This window comes from Nuphar pumila, chromosome 3 (assembly GCF_984573655.1).
Source record: "Nuphar pumila chromosome 3, dmNupPumi1.hap1.1, whole genome shotgun sequence".
In the NCBI taxonomy this organism is placed as follows: Eukaryota; Viridiplantae; Streptophyta; class Magnoliopsida; order Nymphaeales; family Nymphaeaceae; genus Nuphar; species Nuphar pumila.
Genome location: NC_143251.1, coordinates 41,893,246 through 41,909,276, shown reverse-complemented (window position 1 = coordinate 41,909,276; position 16,031 = coordinate 41,893,246). Strand labels below are relative to the sequence as shown.

Below are 16,031 nucleotides of genomic sequence, written 5' to 3'. Positions count from 1 at the left end.
AACTTGTTTTCTACTAAATAATGCTTATAGATAATATCTGTAGGGTCTGATCAACAAAAAAAAGTTTAAGAAATATAAAAATTTAAAGCTTTTATTAGTTGGGAGTAGGTACACTATGTCACCTTGGCACGGGTATGGAGGGTACGGCAATTTCAAAAAATGAGAGTACGGGGACACGGCTATATATATATATATATATATATATATATATATATATATATATATAGAGAGAGAGAGAGAGAGAGAGAGAGAGAGAGAGAGAGAGAGAGAGAGAACTGAACATATTAGGCTCTTTGTAGCCATTGTATGCACTTGGGAGCTTTTATATTGTCCCTTGTAGGACCTATTCTTGTGCTTATAAACATTATGGTTTGCTTTCCACTTGATTTCATAACACATTCAAACCCTTAGGCAGTCTACTTGTGCAAAAGAACCAACAGAATTCACCTAAAAACTTGACAAGGGAGCTCGATTCTAACACCAGTCTAAGGAACATAGAGCAATTTGCTGCCACCAAAAAGCCCAGGGCTAAATTAAGCTTGGCAAAGGGGTTTCCTCTAAGCACACACAATCATTGCAGCCTCAATTCAAACTAGACTAGCCTCAAGAATTATCATGGTGTCTTCGATAAGAGAAAAGACCGGAAAAGCAACAGCATAGCAAGGCTTTAGTGGGTGGGTTTCTCAAGTTATATGAGGGAAGGAATTCACAAATGGTTGAGAAAAGTATTAATCAAACCTGGCAACAATCAACCAACAAAAGTATGAACAAAATAGCAATGTGGTCCTGACTGTACTACTCTTGATATGCAACTGATAAGAGTCATGAGTTCATGGAGATAGCACCGTAAGTTCGTAACTACTAGATATTTCAAGGAGAGAAAAGTGGTCAAACGATTCTCTTATGGGCATATGTTGTAGGCTGCAAAGGTAAAAAATGGACAAAATCTGAACAGCATGAGAAAAGAGAAAGCCACAGACCAGTTGTAACCACACAATCATCAGTTCAAATCCCTTACATCCTAGTTTTTCTTAATCAATACAGGAAACTTTCTTTAGGCTCAGGATTGCATACTTTGTCAAAATTCTATTTCATGCTAAGCTACATGAACTAAAGGACACAATATCTCATAGTTCTTTGAATTTGTAATTTTTGCCATTTGTGTTGTTTGTTATGCTTTTGTTGCTGTTGGTTCTTAAGATTGAATGACTTTTGTGAAGCTAGATTTTATGCTGATAAAAACATCAGATAAACTGTAGAACTGAAATCATATTTGGTACGATCAACAACTGAAATAGCATATTGACTTTATATCAATTATGAATGAATTTCCACCACATGAAACCTATACATAAATCAAACATCTTTAATGAAATTCACCTCCAAGATTGCATATAGCCAGGAAACAAATCAAGGTCAAGGTAAGAAACCAAATGCTATAAGGATAAAATTCTTGAATTGACAATTGTGATTAATATGATCAAATCTATCAAGAAACAAATATAATGCCAAAATGATGAAGTGCAATACACAAGAAGGTGAAAGCAGACCACACAAAATGAATCCACCATGCCATGAACATATTTGCTTCCTTGATGAAAGATGAATCGTGCATTAAGCCATGAATGAAAGGCAAGGCAGCAAATGAACTGCCCCTAATTTGGGATAAACCAATAAACAGTAGTACCAATGTCGGAGGTATGATGAACTGCAACATAACTTGGCACAGATAGTGATTGTGCAAGAAAAGCTTAGCCCTGCTGAAGTCCAAGTCTGGCACCTTGCTCGTGTGTAACCTCTGGTACCACGATAGCACCGCTTCATTCAAATACATCTGCAAGTTGCGCCGCAACAGCAGAAGCTGCATGATTGACGAAACTAACAAACACCACAACCTAAATTTAGTGAAAGTAGCCGGATACATCCCCATTTCACGAATCCACCTCTCATCATGATATTTCTTCTCCACTTTCAAATTCCTTAATTCTACCGAATTTGCAGTAGTAACCGGATCTTTGGCATCAGGATCAACATTTTGCTTGTTCAAGAATAGAAGATCGGTATATCCACTGATAGGACTATGTTCTAGAGAACTAAATGAATCTGACTGTTCGACAGGCACTGGCATTTTCTGCTCATTATTAGCAAGGACCACAACCATAGGTTTAGTCCAGAGCAAAGCTGTAAAAATCGACATTATCAGATTAATGTACAGAAACACTCGAGCTACTTTACCACAGGAAATCACAGACAGATCCCAACGGAGTTGATCAGTACCAAGCCAGAACGATCGTGCAACTCTAGATGCAGGAATGAAAAGGAAACCTGAAACGCATCCGGCGTATAATGCCAGCAAGATCTTCGAAAAAATAACCGGTAAATAGTGTTTTGTTCCATCCACATTGCCATCACGACTACCATCATCACCCACATAACCAACAAATTTCGAATCGAAAACACTCGAATAAGGCATTGACAAAATCGCAACAGCAATCAGAAACCCCATGATCCCACAGAATACACTAATCTGTTTCTCAGACCGCATCGACGCGGACCGTTCGAACGAGATCTTCGCAAGCAATACTGATAATTTGCACACAGAAAAGACCCCTAAGAGAATCGGCACCAGAGATCCCTCAAACAGAAGATGGGCAACACTGGTTCCCTCAGAATTTTCCGAAACCGGAAGGAATCGATGAACAATAAAGCAGGAAAAGCTGATGCTTGAGTAAAGAAACGCTTCCTTATAATCTGTGAAATAGATTCGGGTCTGAAGGTGATCTTCGGCCAATTGAAGCCGGAAAATCTGCGCGTTAGACTCGTCGAATCCGGCCCCCTCCTTCGACCGATCCCTTTTCTTATGTGAACCATTGAGGGGATGCTTTTGATTTGTGGGTGCTGGTGAACCAGAGTTTCTTGGTGATGCAAGGTTGGTGTAACCATCCAGGCCTGAACCCCTTTCAGGTTCAGGCCTCCTGATTGCTGCCCTAACATTTCCTTGCACACCACCACCAACATTCTCAGGATGAATGTATGTATGAATGCCTTCTAAAATCCTAACATGCAATTTGAAGACAATGACTATGAAGGCAGTAATCAGAAAAAGTGCACCATACACAGCAAGATTCAGATTGGGAGACATGACAATCACTCGTCAAGATTCTTGAGTACCCAAAAGAGGAATGAAGATCTTTGGGGCTCACCAGATTTAGGGAAAATGGGGCTGGTTTGATTCAGAAATAGACAGATATATCACCAAAATCTTGTAACAGAAAATCTCGTTGAGATGAGCAAGGGACGCAGGACTGCCGCAACCTCAACACCGGTGGAATGGAAATGGAAACAAGTTAGAACAACCAACTTTATAAAGAGCCCATCTGAACCGTCCATCCAGAAGGATGGTAAAATCGTAACTAAGATAGTTGCGGTCGGTATGAAATTGGATGCCTGAGATGGAACTAGGCATACGAGCTCAAGACCCAACATCGAATCCCACTGGCACACCTAAGGCTAGACAGGCGTCTGTGGCTTTCTAAAGAGCACATTAGAGGTACCTGTAGGGCTTGTATGATCTCCTGTCCTCACGCAATTTCGGACGGAAATTACGCTTAGGACAGGGTGATGAAACAAATATTGGACTTGGCGGACGCACGGACAGTGCCCGCTGCGTCTTTATTTGTGTATATTTTTTTTTGCTCCACCCTCATGTTACGGTGAGAATGAAGACACAAGAGCAATGTTGAAAAAAAACATGGCGGAGGGGAGTCTACCCCCAACCCCTTTCTCTCTCTTTCGTCTCTATATCACTCCCTTTGCAGGCCGCGATCCGCCACAGTTCTATCTTTTCCTTTTCTTTTCTCTTCTTTTTCTCTTATTCTTAGTCTCTTTCTCTCTCTTTTATCTTTTTCTCCGTCCTTTTTTTGTTTTTCTTCTTCTTTGTTATTATTATTTTTCTTCATCATATTGATTTCTATTGTTTAGGGGTTTTTTCATTGATTATATTTTTAATAAATTTTTTTAAAATTAAAGCTTTTTATAGTTAATTTGATTAGAGTTTTTTTTTAGTTTTTTTTTATGATTAGGGCTTTGAATCAATTTTTTTAATTAAGGTTTTTTTATAGTTAATTTGATTAGAGCTTTTCTTTTATTTGATTAGATTTTTTTTTTACTTTGTTTGGTTAAGGTTTGAATTAGAGGTTTTTTATTTAATTTTATAGTTTAAGTTTTTTTGGTTTTATTTATGATTTATTTTATTATATTTTAAGGTTTACAACTCGAAAAAAAACATGTTCTTTTGAGAGGTGTTTACATCTCGAAAACTTATATTTAAACAAAATACTTTTCAAAAAGAACTCAATTGCGGATCCAATTGAATCAGATCTTGGGTTCGGATTGTAATGATTTTTTTTAATCTGAATCGCATTGTTCCTATATCCTAACTTGTTTTTCATAAAAAAAATCTCATATATGTCTGGATTTTACCCCTTTTTAGCATTGCTGACTATGATCTAACCCGCCCAAATAACTAATTGCCGATTCATACACACCGATACTGATAACATTGGTTTTATCATGAAAAAGACATCTTCAAAGTAATGAAATTAAGAAAGTTTGGCTTGAATTGGAGTCTGAATTATGGATCTCACCAACTATAATTCTGATGCTTAAAATAGACTGAAACTAGCAAATAGCATGTTAGAAATGTGGGTCCACCAGAGGCTTTATCTGATGGAAACACCAAGTGAGATGCCACCTTTGAAAGCTACGGACGTGAGCCAGCAGGATTTGATCCGGGGTTTTCAATTCAATACCTTCGCAACCACCACCCCACTGGCCATGCTAGCAAATCTGAATATCCATTGGATTCCATAGCAAAAAAGTAATAGGTTGAAACCATATTTAAGTAGGGATGTCAATGGATTGGATCTAATTATCTGATATCTTAATCTAATTCTGTTTAGTCAGATTTGATAAGTTAAAATCATTGTCAATTATAATTGGCAGCAGATATATATGGTTTCAACCTTTTACTTTTATGCTATGGAATCCAATGGATATTCAGATTTGATGGGTGTCCAAATCTGAGTACACATAAAATGTCAGATTAGTCAAGTTTGTGACCCGAATCCATACCATTTACATCCCAGATTCAATTGGAGACCCCTCAGACTAGGGATGGCAGTGGGGCGGGGCGGGGGACAAGGTTTCCACCCCCTCCCCGCCTCAAAATTTTATCCTCCACCCCCGCCCCGCCTCCGCGACGGGGATGGATTTTATCCTCCACCCCCGCCTCCATCCCCGTTTCATACCCTTCATCCCCGGTCCAAACGGGGATGAGGCGGGGCGGGGCGGGGAAAAGTGCACGTCCACCCCTGCCCCGCCTCCGCGGCGGGGATGGATTTTATCCTCCACCCCTGTCTCCATCCCCGTTTCATACCCTTCATCCCCGGTCCAAACGGGGCGAGGCGGGACGGGGCCCCGCTTTCCCCCGGTCCACTGCCATCCCTACCTCAGACCCGGGTTGGATCTGGATCCAATTAATAAGACAGACTCTTGATGGCTTAGGGTTCGAGTCTGATCAGTCACCAATGTCACAAATCTAGATATTGGGATTTTCTCAGTGAGTAAAATTTTCGTGATAAATTAAAATTTTGTTTTTTTCTTGAGAAAATATCAGCATATATATGTTTTTAAAGTATTAAAAGAAGATCAAATTTTAATGTCTGAGATAAAATTATCACAGATATAGGCGATATTTTGAAATTACCTCTCTAAAATTATGATATTTTAAAAATATGTCCCACAGTTATTGCTGTTGTTCACAACTTGCCAGAACTGGATATGGACCCAAATGGTCCACCGATAACAAAAAAGCAAAAAAAAGAAAGAAAACAGAGCTAGTGATCCAGGTTCAGTTTCCATATACAAATCAGTCCAACAAAAGTTCTTTGGATCCTGGTAGGACCCAGCCCGGTGGGTAGGGATGTCAACCAATAGGATTTTATTTGATATCAGAATGAATTCGATTCCATTTAGTTGAGTTTGGCAAGCAAAAACTATATGTGATTACAATTAGATGTGGATATGGTTTTGACTTTTTGCTACCGAATCCAACAAATATCTGAGTTTGATGGATATCCGAATCTGTTTACATGTAATAGAGTGGATCTGGCATAAGCTTTTCATCATCCGAATCTGAATCTTAGTCCGAATTCAAATCCGTTTAGCCCACATCCCATTAGTCAGATATGGTATTGGCCACACGTGATCCGAATCCGAACCATTTACATCACTACTGGAACGGGATCCAGAATGGATCTTAACGGCACCTGTAATCCAAGGACGAGCCTGAACCCAACCTTGACCCGATTAGTTGCCAGGCTTGTTCGTCGAAACGGGCACCCCACAGAACCATCATCTCTATCCAAAAGTAGGAATCGGCAATATCTACCCAAGATCCATGACTTATGTCGTAGGATCCAGATATCGGGTTCTGGACTCATATCGGTGGACCCGTTCGATGTGAGGTTCAGGTTTGTCCTGAAGCAAGAAGCCTCATACATTTCTTTGATTAGCATCTGAGGAAAAAACAGGGACCGAAAAATTTAAGCTATCAAAAGGCCAAAAAAGGTCCAGTAATGGACCTCATTGTGGACCCAACCCTGCCTGTTGCTTCCAGGACCAGCTTCTTTGGTATCATTCACTTCCTTCCCCACTTGATGATCTTAGCTGTCACCTTCTGGAAACAACCAGAAGCAAGTATATGGGTTTCCAAATTCCAAACAAATTCCTGTTTCCAAAAGTATCCTCTAAAGTATATGGGTTTGAATGGTGACTCCATATTGGCAAAGAGATCAGCCCCCAAAGTTTTATGCAGCCAGAATATCCATCATAACTACCACAGATTATATCTAAAATATATTTCTTACTGCCCTATTTAGGGATGGCAGTGGGGCGGGGCGGGGCGGGGGACAAGGGCTCCACCCCCGCCCTGCCTCGAGATTAGAACCTTCATCCCTGCCTCCATCCCCCGCGGGCATGGATTTTAACCTCCACCCCCGCCTTCATCCCCGTTTCATGTCCTCCATCCCCGGTTCAAATGGGGATGAGGCGGGGATCGTGGCGGAACGGGGAAAAGGGTACGTCCATCCCCGAACGGGGATGAATTTTAACCTTAGTCCCCGCCTCCATCCCCGTTTCATACCCTTCATCCTCGGTCCACGGCCATCCCTAATTCCCTATGCCTAACGAGCTTATATGAGCACTTATTATTCATATTTAGCTTGTCAAACATATTTTAAGGGTTGAAAACCAGCTCTTTACAAGCTAAGCATGACCAGAGTTGCACTCAGCTTGTTTCCCATCCCTACTTGAGGCTTGACGCTAGGGATGGCAGTGGAACGGAGAAAAACGGGGCCCCGCCCCGCCTCATCCTGTTTGAGCTAGGGATTGAGGACATGAAACAGGGATGGAGGTTAAAATCAAAACCCTTGCTGGATGGAGGCAAGGATGGATTTATGTTTTTCACCGCCCTGCCCCGTTCCGATCCCCACCCCAACACATCCCATCTTCAAACCTTCTTTAGGGATGGCAATGGACCGAGGGGAAACGGGGCTCCGCCCTGCCTCGTTTGGATTGAGGATGGAGGTCATAAAACCAGAATGAAAGTCAAAATCAAAACCGGTAAGGAGATGGAGGCACGGATGGAGGACCGGATTTTCAGACGGAGCAGGGGTGGGGACCTTGTACCCAGCCCCCACCCCCGAGACACGAGTCCGAATCGACACACGACACAAGTACGATTGCAAATTGGATTTTTGTTTTTGGGATAAAAGGCATGAAGAGAGGACACAGATTTTTCTTTTATATATAAAAACATTTTTAATACTTTAATGCATAACTAATATTTTTTAAATGTTATTCAAAATAAATAAAATTTATTAAAAAATTAAAACAATATCTGTATGTCTCACTCTCAGAGTGTTGTCGTGTCTGAGAATGTCGGTTTGTGTCACCACACATCACCAAAATGGTGTCCATGTGACCTCAAAAAATCCGAAAGTTAAATATGGGTCGAGCCATAGTCACAAAATGTTATTCTTGGAAAAAGATCAGTGAAGAAAAAACCTCATGATATATCACAATGTTACGTCGACACGATTCGGAAACGTTTCAGGAAATAGGCGCACGGATGCAGATTTTTTTTTTATTTTTTGGATATTCTAATAGTAAAAATGCATTTTATTGAAATAATATTATAAAAAATAAGATTAAAATAATGTCCATGCATGTCTGTCTGTGTCACTAGGGACATGCACCCAAAATGGCGTGTCCCTATGACATAGATCTCTTGATATTTTTGGAGAAAAGTAATCTTTTAAGAAAAATCTAAATAATAGAATTATAATTAACAATGCAAATTTGACAAAAAGTGTTTTATCACATTGATATTAGGCTTAAAATACGATACTTATAAAATAAGCAATATCTTTAATTCTTTTTTGCAGTTATTGCACGTATTTTGAATCTTATGAAAATATAGGGATGGCAGTGGACCGCGGCAGGGGTGGGGGGACAATGTCACCACCCCCGTCCCGTCTCCAAATTCCGCTTTTCATCCCCGCACAGGTTTTGATTTTAACCTCCATCTCCGCCACCATCCCCATTCCAAAAACGGGGTAAGGTGGAGTGGGACTCTATTTTTCCTCAGTCCACTGTCATCTCTAAAGAGAATTTTAGCACTTTACTCGCGGGGATCGGAGATGGGGTGGGGCAGGGGAAAGCATAAGTCCATCCCGGCACAGGTTTTGATCTTAACCTCCATCCCTGGTCCAAACGGGGCGAGGCAGAGCAGGGCCCATTTTCCCGTTTCACTGCCATCCCTAGACAGACCAACATTATTGAAAACAGGGCTGGTAAACAAGGGTGTTCAAGCTTAACTGGCTTCTTGTGTCAAGTCGAGCTGAGCTTGAGCTCATGAAAAACGGAAGCTAAACTAGCTGATAATCAGCAAGCTCATTTATAGAAATATATATATATGTATATATACTTTAAAAGTTAAAAACAAATAAGATTTAGACCCTACTAAGCTCAAACTAGCTCATTTTACAAAATAACAGTTTCAAAAGATTTGTACTTTACAAACTTATTGCTTGCAAGCCAAACACTTCAACCATCTTCGTTTTATAATATATTCAGAATCAACAAACGAACCTATGCTACCCAGACCAACATTGGTTGTTCATACTCGAGCTTGTCGAGCCTATTTCACTAGTTCAAACGAGCTATTTACGAGCCTAGCTCATCTCGTTCCCCAGCCCTAACCGGATGTGTTTTCTGAAAAAATAATTCTGAAATAAAAAAACGCTACATGAATAAAACGTATTTCCTGGTATAAGAGAAACACGTTTTCTATATTATGGGAAACAAGTTTCTTGTATTTTATAAATGATTTTATTTTATTTTTTTGTTTTCTGTTTCACATGCACCTAAAAAACCTTGTTTTTACTTTCCATTTCACAAGGGGTTTCTTGATTCTGTTTCCTTTCATAGATACACTGCGATAAAGTATACTTTTGTGTTGCCCAATCAACTTTTGATATTTGATATGTACGAAGTATTTTTTATGACAAAGGAAAACCCTCACCAAGAACTGGGTCACTTATTGGGCTGCCTTCCTGTGAGTAAGGATGGCAGTGGACCAGGGCGGGGGACAAGGTCTCCACCCCCTGCCTCGAATCTCCGTCCCTGCCCCCATCCCCGTCCACCTCCATCTTCATGACTACCACCACCATACTCTCCTTGAAAGCTTCCGACATACTCGATGGCATAAGCATCGACGACAAGTGGGTCTTAACCGGACGTCTCCTAGCCTCTCTCCCACCTGGGGTCCCTGAAAATATTGACATTGGGCGCCCAGTAGGTGAGTCTAGACTAACCCACGTTGTACATCGCTCTCGCTTCTCCCCCCCCCAATTGACTTAGCGATCAGATTCCACTCCAGAGGGTTCTGTTGAAGGAGGTCGTGGTGAGGATCACCTGTGGAAAGACGATGGCGCCACCGAAATCAATGTCGGGGCCATTAGTGGTGATCCCGTGAAGGGATTCCGACCACCATTGTAAGGCAGGAATGCCGAGCCTTGGGATGAAAGAGGCGTTGTTGGAGCGCTGCGAAGAAAGGAAGGAGGGAGAGATGGTGTCGGCGACGGCCTGGCTCCAGCGATAATGCAGATAAGGAAAATAGACGACGACTTCAGGGTTAAGAACTTAGGGTTAGTAAATAGTAAGAGAAAATATAAAGGGGCGGGGCAGGAGAAAGTGTTAGTCTATCCCCGCACGGTGATGAATTTTAACCTTCATCCCTGCCTCTATCTCCGTTTCATGCCCTTCATCCCCGGTTCTAACGAGGCGGGGTGGGCCCCGCTTTCTCCCGGTCCACTGCCATCCCTACCTGTGAGGTAAAGCTCCTGTTGGAGAACACGACTAGCTTCAACCTTACCACAAAGGGTGCCCTTACAGGTATTGAACTCATGATGTCTCATCAATTTAGGTGGGGGCATTTGCGTGTCATGAAAAATTGGGTTAAATGCATCGTACGTCGTGCATTTTTTTTGGGTGGAACATGGCATCGCGAATTTGCATCGATGGGTGTGCCATTTTGCACGATGGACCTTCCTTTTCCACAAAAATGGTTTCCGTGGGGCGAACGGGGCTCCAATTCTGCTTTTGCTGAGGTGCCGCGGCACCCCAGTTCCGTGACAAGCAAACGCCCCCCTTAATAACGTTCACAAGTCACCCTTACCTTGTGTGCAAAGATGCACGAATATTTATTGAAATAAGAATCTCATATCTCAAATTTTGGGCCAGCTAAGCTTTTAATGTTACTTTACCATGAATCTTGCCATGGGCCATGCACCAAATTCAGTAGATGGATCTTGGATATGTGGCATTCAAGTGACGGCAGCAATAATGGACAGTCAATTTGTGTCTTGACCTATGTCAATTATGAGATCTTCACACTTACAAACGACCCCATGTAACTCTGTCCATAAAAACACATTTGGCTGGAGTACCTCTATACGTAGGGGTGTCAAAGGGTCGGTTTTGGTTTGGACTCAGGTAGAATCAGACCGAAACATAATTAAAGATGATGATATCAGCGCCAGATATGGGTCTAATCAGATTCACATAAGAAAAACCATACCCGGATGATATAAAGATTACATGAACCAGACCCGGGTCGGGCCTGAGTCTGGTTTGAAATTTCACAAACCACACCCAGCTCCATATATTAATCAGACCATTCGGGTCTGACCAGAATTTTAATCGGACCTTCTTATTTATCACAAAAACCCTAACGCTATAGGGTTTGGTAGGTCGGGTAGGGTTTGTTTAGCACTTAGTGGAACCAGACCCAAACCTGATTTGAGATGATGATACTGAGTCCAGATCTGGGTCTAATAAGATCTACATAAGATAAACCATACCCAAATCCTATAAAGATTACATGACCCAGATCATACACGATAAAATCATATTTTTTTAAATCTTTTTTACATTGAAAATGTGCAGATCTTAATCATAATTTGGGTCAGGCTCGGGTCTGGTATGCAATTTCATAAACCATACACGGCTCCATATATTAATCGGATCCTTCGGGTTTGACCTGCTTTTTAATCAGACCTTCTTACTTATCACCGAACCCTAACCCTATAGGGTTTGGTATGGGTCTAGTCTGCATCAAACCTGACCCATTGACACCCCTATCTATATGCCGTTGGCTTCTCGGGTTCTCTCAATGCTGGCCTCTGCTTCTTTCTTCTTGTAAGAGTCATGTTCTTTCTAACTTCACAGTCTTTTATTTTTATTTTTATTTTGTTTTTTCTCTTTTCTTGAGTCACCAATAAAGGCTCACAAGGTCTCCACCATATGTGGGTGACATGTGAATTTACCAAATTTAAGGAATGTCACAAGTTCAAAACTCATAAGGGACAACACGTGGATACCTGGATTAGGGGTGTCAACAGGTCGGGTTTGGTTCAGACCCAGGTGAAACCAAACTTGGACCATATTTTCAGGTATGGTATCTAGTCTGGACCCAAGTCTAATTGGGTATTAATTGGAACTCTAGCCGGGTCCGGGTTTAGTATAAAATTTCACAAACTATACCTGGGTTCATGACGGGTCAGGACTTGGGTCTTCTTATTTATCACCATGTACGTTGACACCCCTTGGTGCAGATTTGACTGTCAAGTTCAATTTTTATTTGAAAAGTAAGACATGATGAACACAGATTTTTTATAATTTTAATCAATAAAAACCATTTTGATATTTTAATATTAAAAAGTATCAAGACCTGGTGTGTTTACACCAACGACCGCTTCATTATGTCTTAGCGGTTACTGCGAAACCATTAATGGCGTTATAATTACGTTATATTACCGTTATAATATTTGTTGGTTAAATTGTTAACAGTGATTAGCAGGTGGGACGGATGAACCTGGCGTAACCCGGTTTATCTCTTCTACTCTTTTCTCCAATTTATTAAATAGGGTCTGCGACTCGTTTCGGCCCGGTTCGATAACGCACGAAGGAGTCTTCGACGCGTGCGAGGGAAGGAAAAAAAAAAGCGACAAAAAAGATTGCGTCTTGTAGCCTTATCACGAAGGGGCTACGCCTGTTCCGACACGTGGAAGCTCGATGACGAACCGTTTCGGAGGAAGTTTCTCGAAAGGTAACGATAAAATTCCATTCTCTCTCGATCTCTAGAAGCTTTTCTCCGCCTTCTTTCCCGCTGTTCTCTTTTGCCCTGCCACCGTTTCGCCCGACGAGGACCTTCTAGAAAAAAAGACACCTTCTGAGAGCGTCTCTCGTTTCTGCGCTCGTTCGTAGAATTGTTCCCGGCCGGAAGTTTGGTTCCGGTCAGTAACGTTTCTGAAGAAAACGGCTCTTCTTTGCCTTGAGGTAATTGGTCCCGATCTCGTTCCTTCTTTCGGTTGCGAAATTCGCCGTGATTTTGATTTGGATCACAAAAACTCTCGTTTTTGTCATCTGTTTAGGCAAATCGATTGATTTCTTTTGTTCTTGTTATCGTCGGAATCGGTTTTAAGGACGGACGCAGTGTGGCCGGGTTTAGCATCTCCGGCAGGAGTTAGCCGGAGATCTATTGGGAATGGCACCTCCGGTGGAGCAGAACAGCGAGTCGGCGGCTGACGGGGACGTTCACAGGGCGCTGCCGACGCCCTTCCTGACGAAGACTTACCAGCTCGTCGGCGATCCATCGGTCGACGACGTGATCTCGTGGAACGACGACGGATCGACGTTCATCGTGTGGCGGCCGGCGGAGTTCGCTCGTGATCTCCTCCCGAAATACTTCAAGCACAACAACTTCTCCAGCTTCGTCCGTCAGCTCAACACATACGTACGTATTACATACGATTCCATATTCGTACTGTATGTCTTTTCCTTCGGCTTTTTCCCTGACTTTTTTGTTATTTTGGGGAAAATTTTAGGGTTTCCGGAAGATTGTTCCCGACCGGTGGGAATTCGCTAACGATTGCTTCCGGAAGGGTGAGAAGAGGCTGCTGTGCGAGATCCACCGCCGGAAGAACGCACAGCTGGCGAATTTACCGGCGAACCGACCGGTTTCCCCGTCGAACTCCGGCGAGGAGCCGATGCTCTCGTCGAGCTCCCCCGGGGTAGAGGTGGCGGTGATGGTGGCGTGCCACGGTAGCGGCACCACCGCGGCGGAGCTCCTGGAGGAGAACGAGAAGTTGAGGAAGGAGAACTTCCACCTGAGGCAGGAGCTCAACCAGATGAAGGGCCTCTTCCACGGAATCTTCTGCCTGATGACGAAGCACGCCAGCCGGATGGAGAACGGATTCGCCGCGACTGCCGCCGCAAGGCCGGCGGAGATCTTCCCGGAGGCCGGCATGGCTCCCGTTCCCGATCCGTTCCCCGAGGCGATCTCTTGCCGGCGACTGGTGAAGTTGGAGGCGGTGGCGGAGGAGGAATCGGAGACGCCGGATAACGAGGCATCGACGACGGCGGCGGCGGAGGCCGGAGGAGGCGCCGCGAGCCCGAGACTCTTCGGTGTCCCGATACGGATGAAGAAACGGGCGAGAGAAGAACCGGATCGGAGCGAGGCTGTCGCTGAGGTCAAATATGAGCCGTTGGATCCCGCGTCGGAATCATCTGCTTGGCACAAATATCCGTGTCAGGCCAGCCAGAGGGCCAGTAATTGAAGGTACGCCCAAACACGTGCGGCCTGCCTCGTGTATACTTTCTAGACGATTTATAAAAAAAACAGAAAGGGATGAAAAATGCATCTCTATCCTTTTCCATGAAATCGCAGCCGTCGATCTTTGTAATTATTTTTTAAAAAGGAAAAAAGAAATCTGGGAACGAAGTAGATAAACAATTATTTAATTGGTGAAGGAATCTTCGGGAAAGTTGTGGGGAGGAGATTGGATAATGGGACCCAGGGATGTTAGGTCGGATTTGGTATGCGCGTTTTGGATCTGGTTAGATGGTGTAGGATCCGATATGTTGTTTTCAGATTATCCCTGGTGTATATATCCGATCCCAACCACGCTGGCAAATCAGTAAGCGAGTGTGACTTCGGGTCTGGGATATGCCAAACCCACCCCCTTCGCTCAGCCTGGCGGTTTGGGTTGTTTACTTGCTCGAGTTGATCTGGTACAGATACGCCATGGTCCAAATTGCTTTTTATGTTCAAAGTTAAATTGCATGTTGACGGGGTATCAAAATCGGACCTGTATCGTTTGGCCAAACGATTCAGGTTAATCGCAGATACCGATTTTCAAGTGAATCGTTCTGAATTTGCCAAAAAATAATTAAAAATATTACATTTCAATCAGAATGTGACACGTGTTAAATATATTTAAATAATATTAAAAATTATTTTTAAGCTAATTTTAATATTTATTAAAAATAGCTGCCGATTCAGGCCAATACGCACCGGTACTGACTGCACGTGTATCACGAGTTTCAGATGCAGGCAATCTCAAATACCGGAATTGGTCGAAGCCCCTTTCCTATGAAAGAGGTTCTCTTTTATAGGAAATCGGGCATCTTTCGGGAAACATACCTAGGAGAAATATATGGGGGGACCCACGTAGCAATTGCAAAAAACAGATTTCCTGCCAAAATGGGTTCATACTTCCCTCCTATGAAAGCAGCTTTCCTCCGAAGTGGTTTTTTCAAAGGAAAGAGGCTTCCATTCCATTCCATTGGGTAGTAGGAGTGTTAAAAGTAAAAGAAACAAAGTTTCTAAAGTTTTGATGAGTTTACGGTAAGTATGCATGGGTATGGCTTTTGAAACAGTTCATACGAGCATTTTATTGGCAAGCCGAGGTTAGGCGGACCCCAACCAGTTACACAATATATATATATTACATATCATCAAAACTTGGGGATTATATCCTGTTGAGTAAGGGACAAGTGAGCAAAAGGACTTTATCATACTAACATTGTGATAAAACAATGTATTCATAAGAGTGTAACTTATTATTGATAATTTCATATGCATTGAAAAAAAAAAACAATGGAATTTTGTTTTGCATGTGCATGAGAAAACAGAGTACATAGCTTGCTAAATTTCTCCTTTCTTTCTCAACTAGTCCCTCTTGTCCTCTTTGTAGTAATTTTCTGACCATTTTTTTCTTTTTGACGAGGAACCCTTGTTGAAGGGAGGAAAACCCCGGTTGGGGGCCACGACCACCATGCTGCCTTACGTAACCCACTTCTAAAAGCTATTGACACACCCTTGTGCCGGCAGGGTTTGATCAGGTGCCTTCATCACAGTACACTCATCCTCATGACCACCCTGCCCGCCACGCGGGCAACCCCCACGGTGGTTCTTTTTTTTTTTCTCCCCAAATGTACAACTGCAGCCACTCATACTAAAACTTGATGAGGTGAGCTGATTCAAATGGCTCGTGATAATGCATCAGTCTACTGTCAATCATTTCCTCTTACAGGAATCGCACTCTTTAAAAGGAGGTACCGAG

At 42.6% G+C, this 16,031-nt stretch overlaps 2 protein-coding genes across 3 annotated transcripts; one reads left to right on the top strand and one right to left on the bottom strand.

Moving 5' to 3' along the window:
* Positions 1-1,443: 1,443 nt before the first annotated feature.
* On the bottom strand, positions 1,444-3,279 carry LOC149842707 (transmembrane protein 161AB protein). Its single transcript, XM_090001547.1, has one exon. It carries the CDS (start codon positions 3,140-3,142, stop codon positions 1,490-1,492), a length of 1,653 nt encoding a protein of 550 aa, XP_089857673.1. The 5' UTR covers positions 3,143-3,279; the 3' UTR covers positions 1,444-1,489.
* A 9,499-nt stretch (positions 3,280-12,778) lies between these two features.
* On the top strand, positions 12,779-14,427 carry LOC149842706 (heat stress transcription factor B-2b-like). 2 transcript variants are annotated; one of them, XM_089999374.1, is made up of 3 exons: positions 12,779-12,963; positions 13,110-13,420; positions 13,512-14,427. In XM_089999374.1, exons 2-3 carry the CDS (start codon positions 13,172-13,174, stop codon positions 14,241-14,243), a joined length of 981 nt encoding a protein of 326 aa, XP_089855500.1. In that variant the 5' UTR covers positions 12,779-12,963; positions 13,110-13,171; the 3' UTR covers positions 14,244-14,427. The 2 variants fall into 2 exon arrangements, with proteins under 2 accessions (XP_089855500.1, XP_089855501.1); XM_089999375.1 differs by having other exon boundaries at positions 13,059-13,420.
* The last annotated feature ends 1,604 nt before the right edge of the window (positions 14,428-16,031 follow it).

Excerpts from the sequence above, each read along its gene's own strand:
- LOC149842707 (XM_090001547.1), bottom strand. The coding sequence starts at position 3,142 with ATGTCTCCCAATCTGAATCTTGCTGTGTATGGTGCACTTTTTCTGATT.
- LOC149842706 (XM_089999374.1), top strand. The coding sequence starts at position 13,172 with ATGGCACCTCCGGTGGAGCAGAACAGCGAGTCGGCGGCTGACGGGGAC. Across the intron at positions 13,421-13,511 it reads TCCGTCAGCTCAACACATAC|GGTTTCCGGAAGATTGTTCC; the intron begins GTACGTATTACA and ends GGAAAATTTTAG.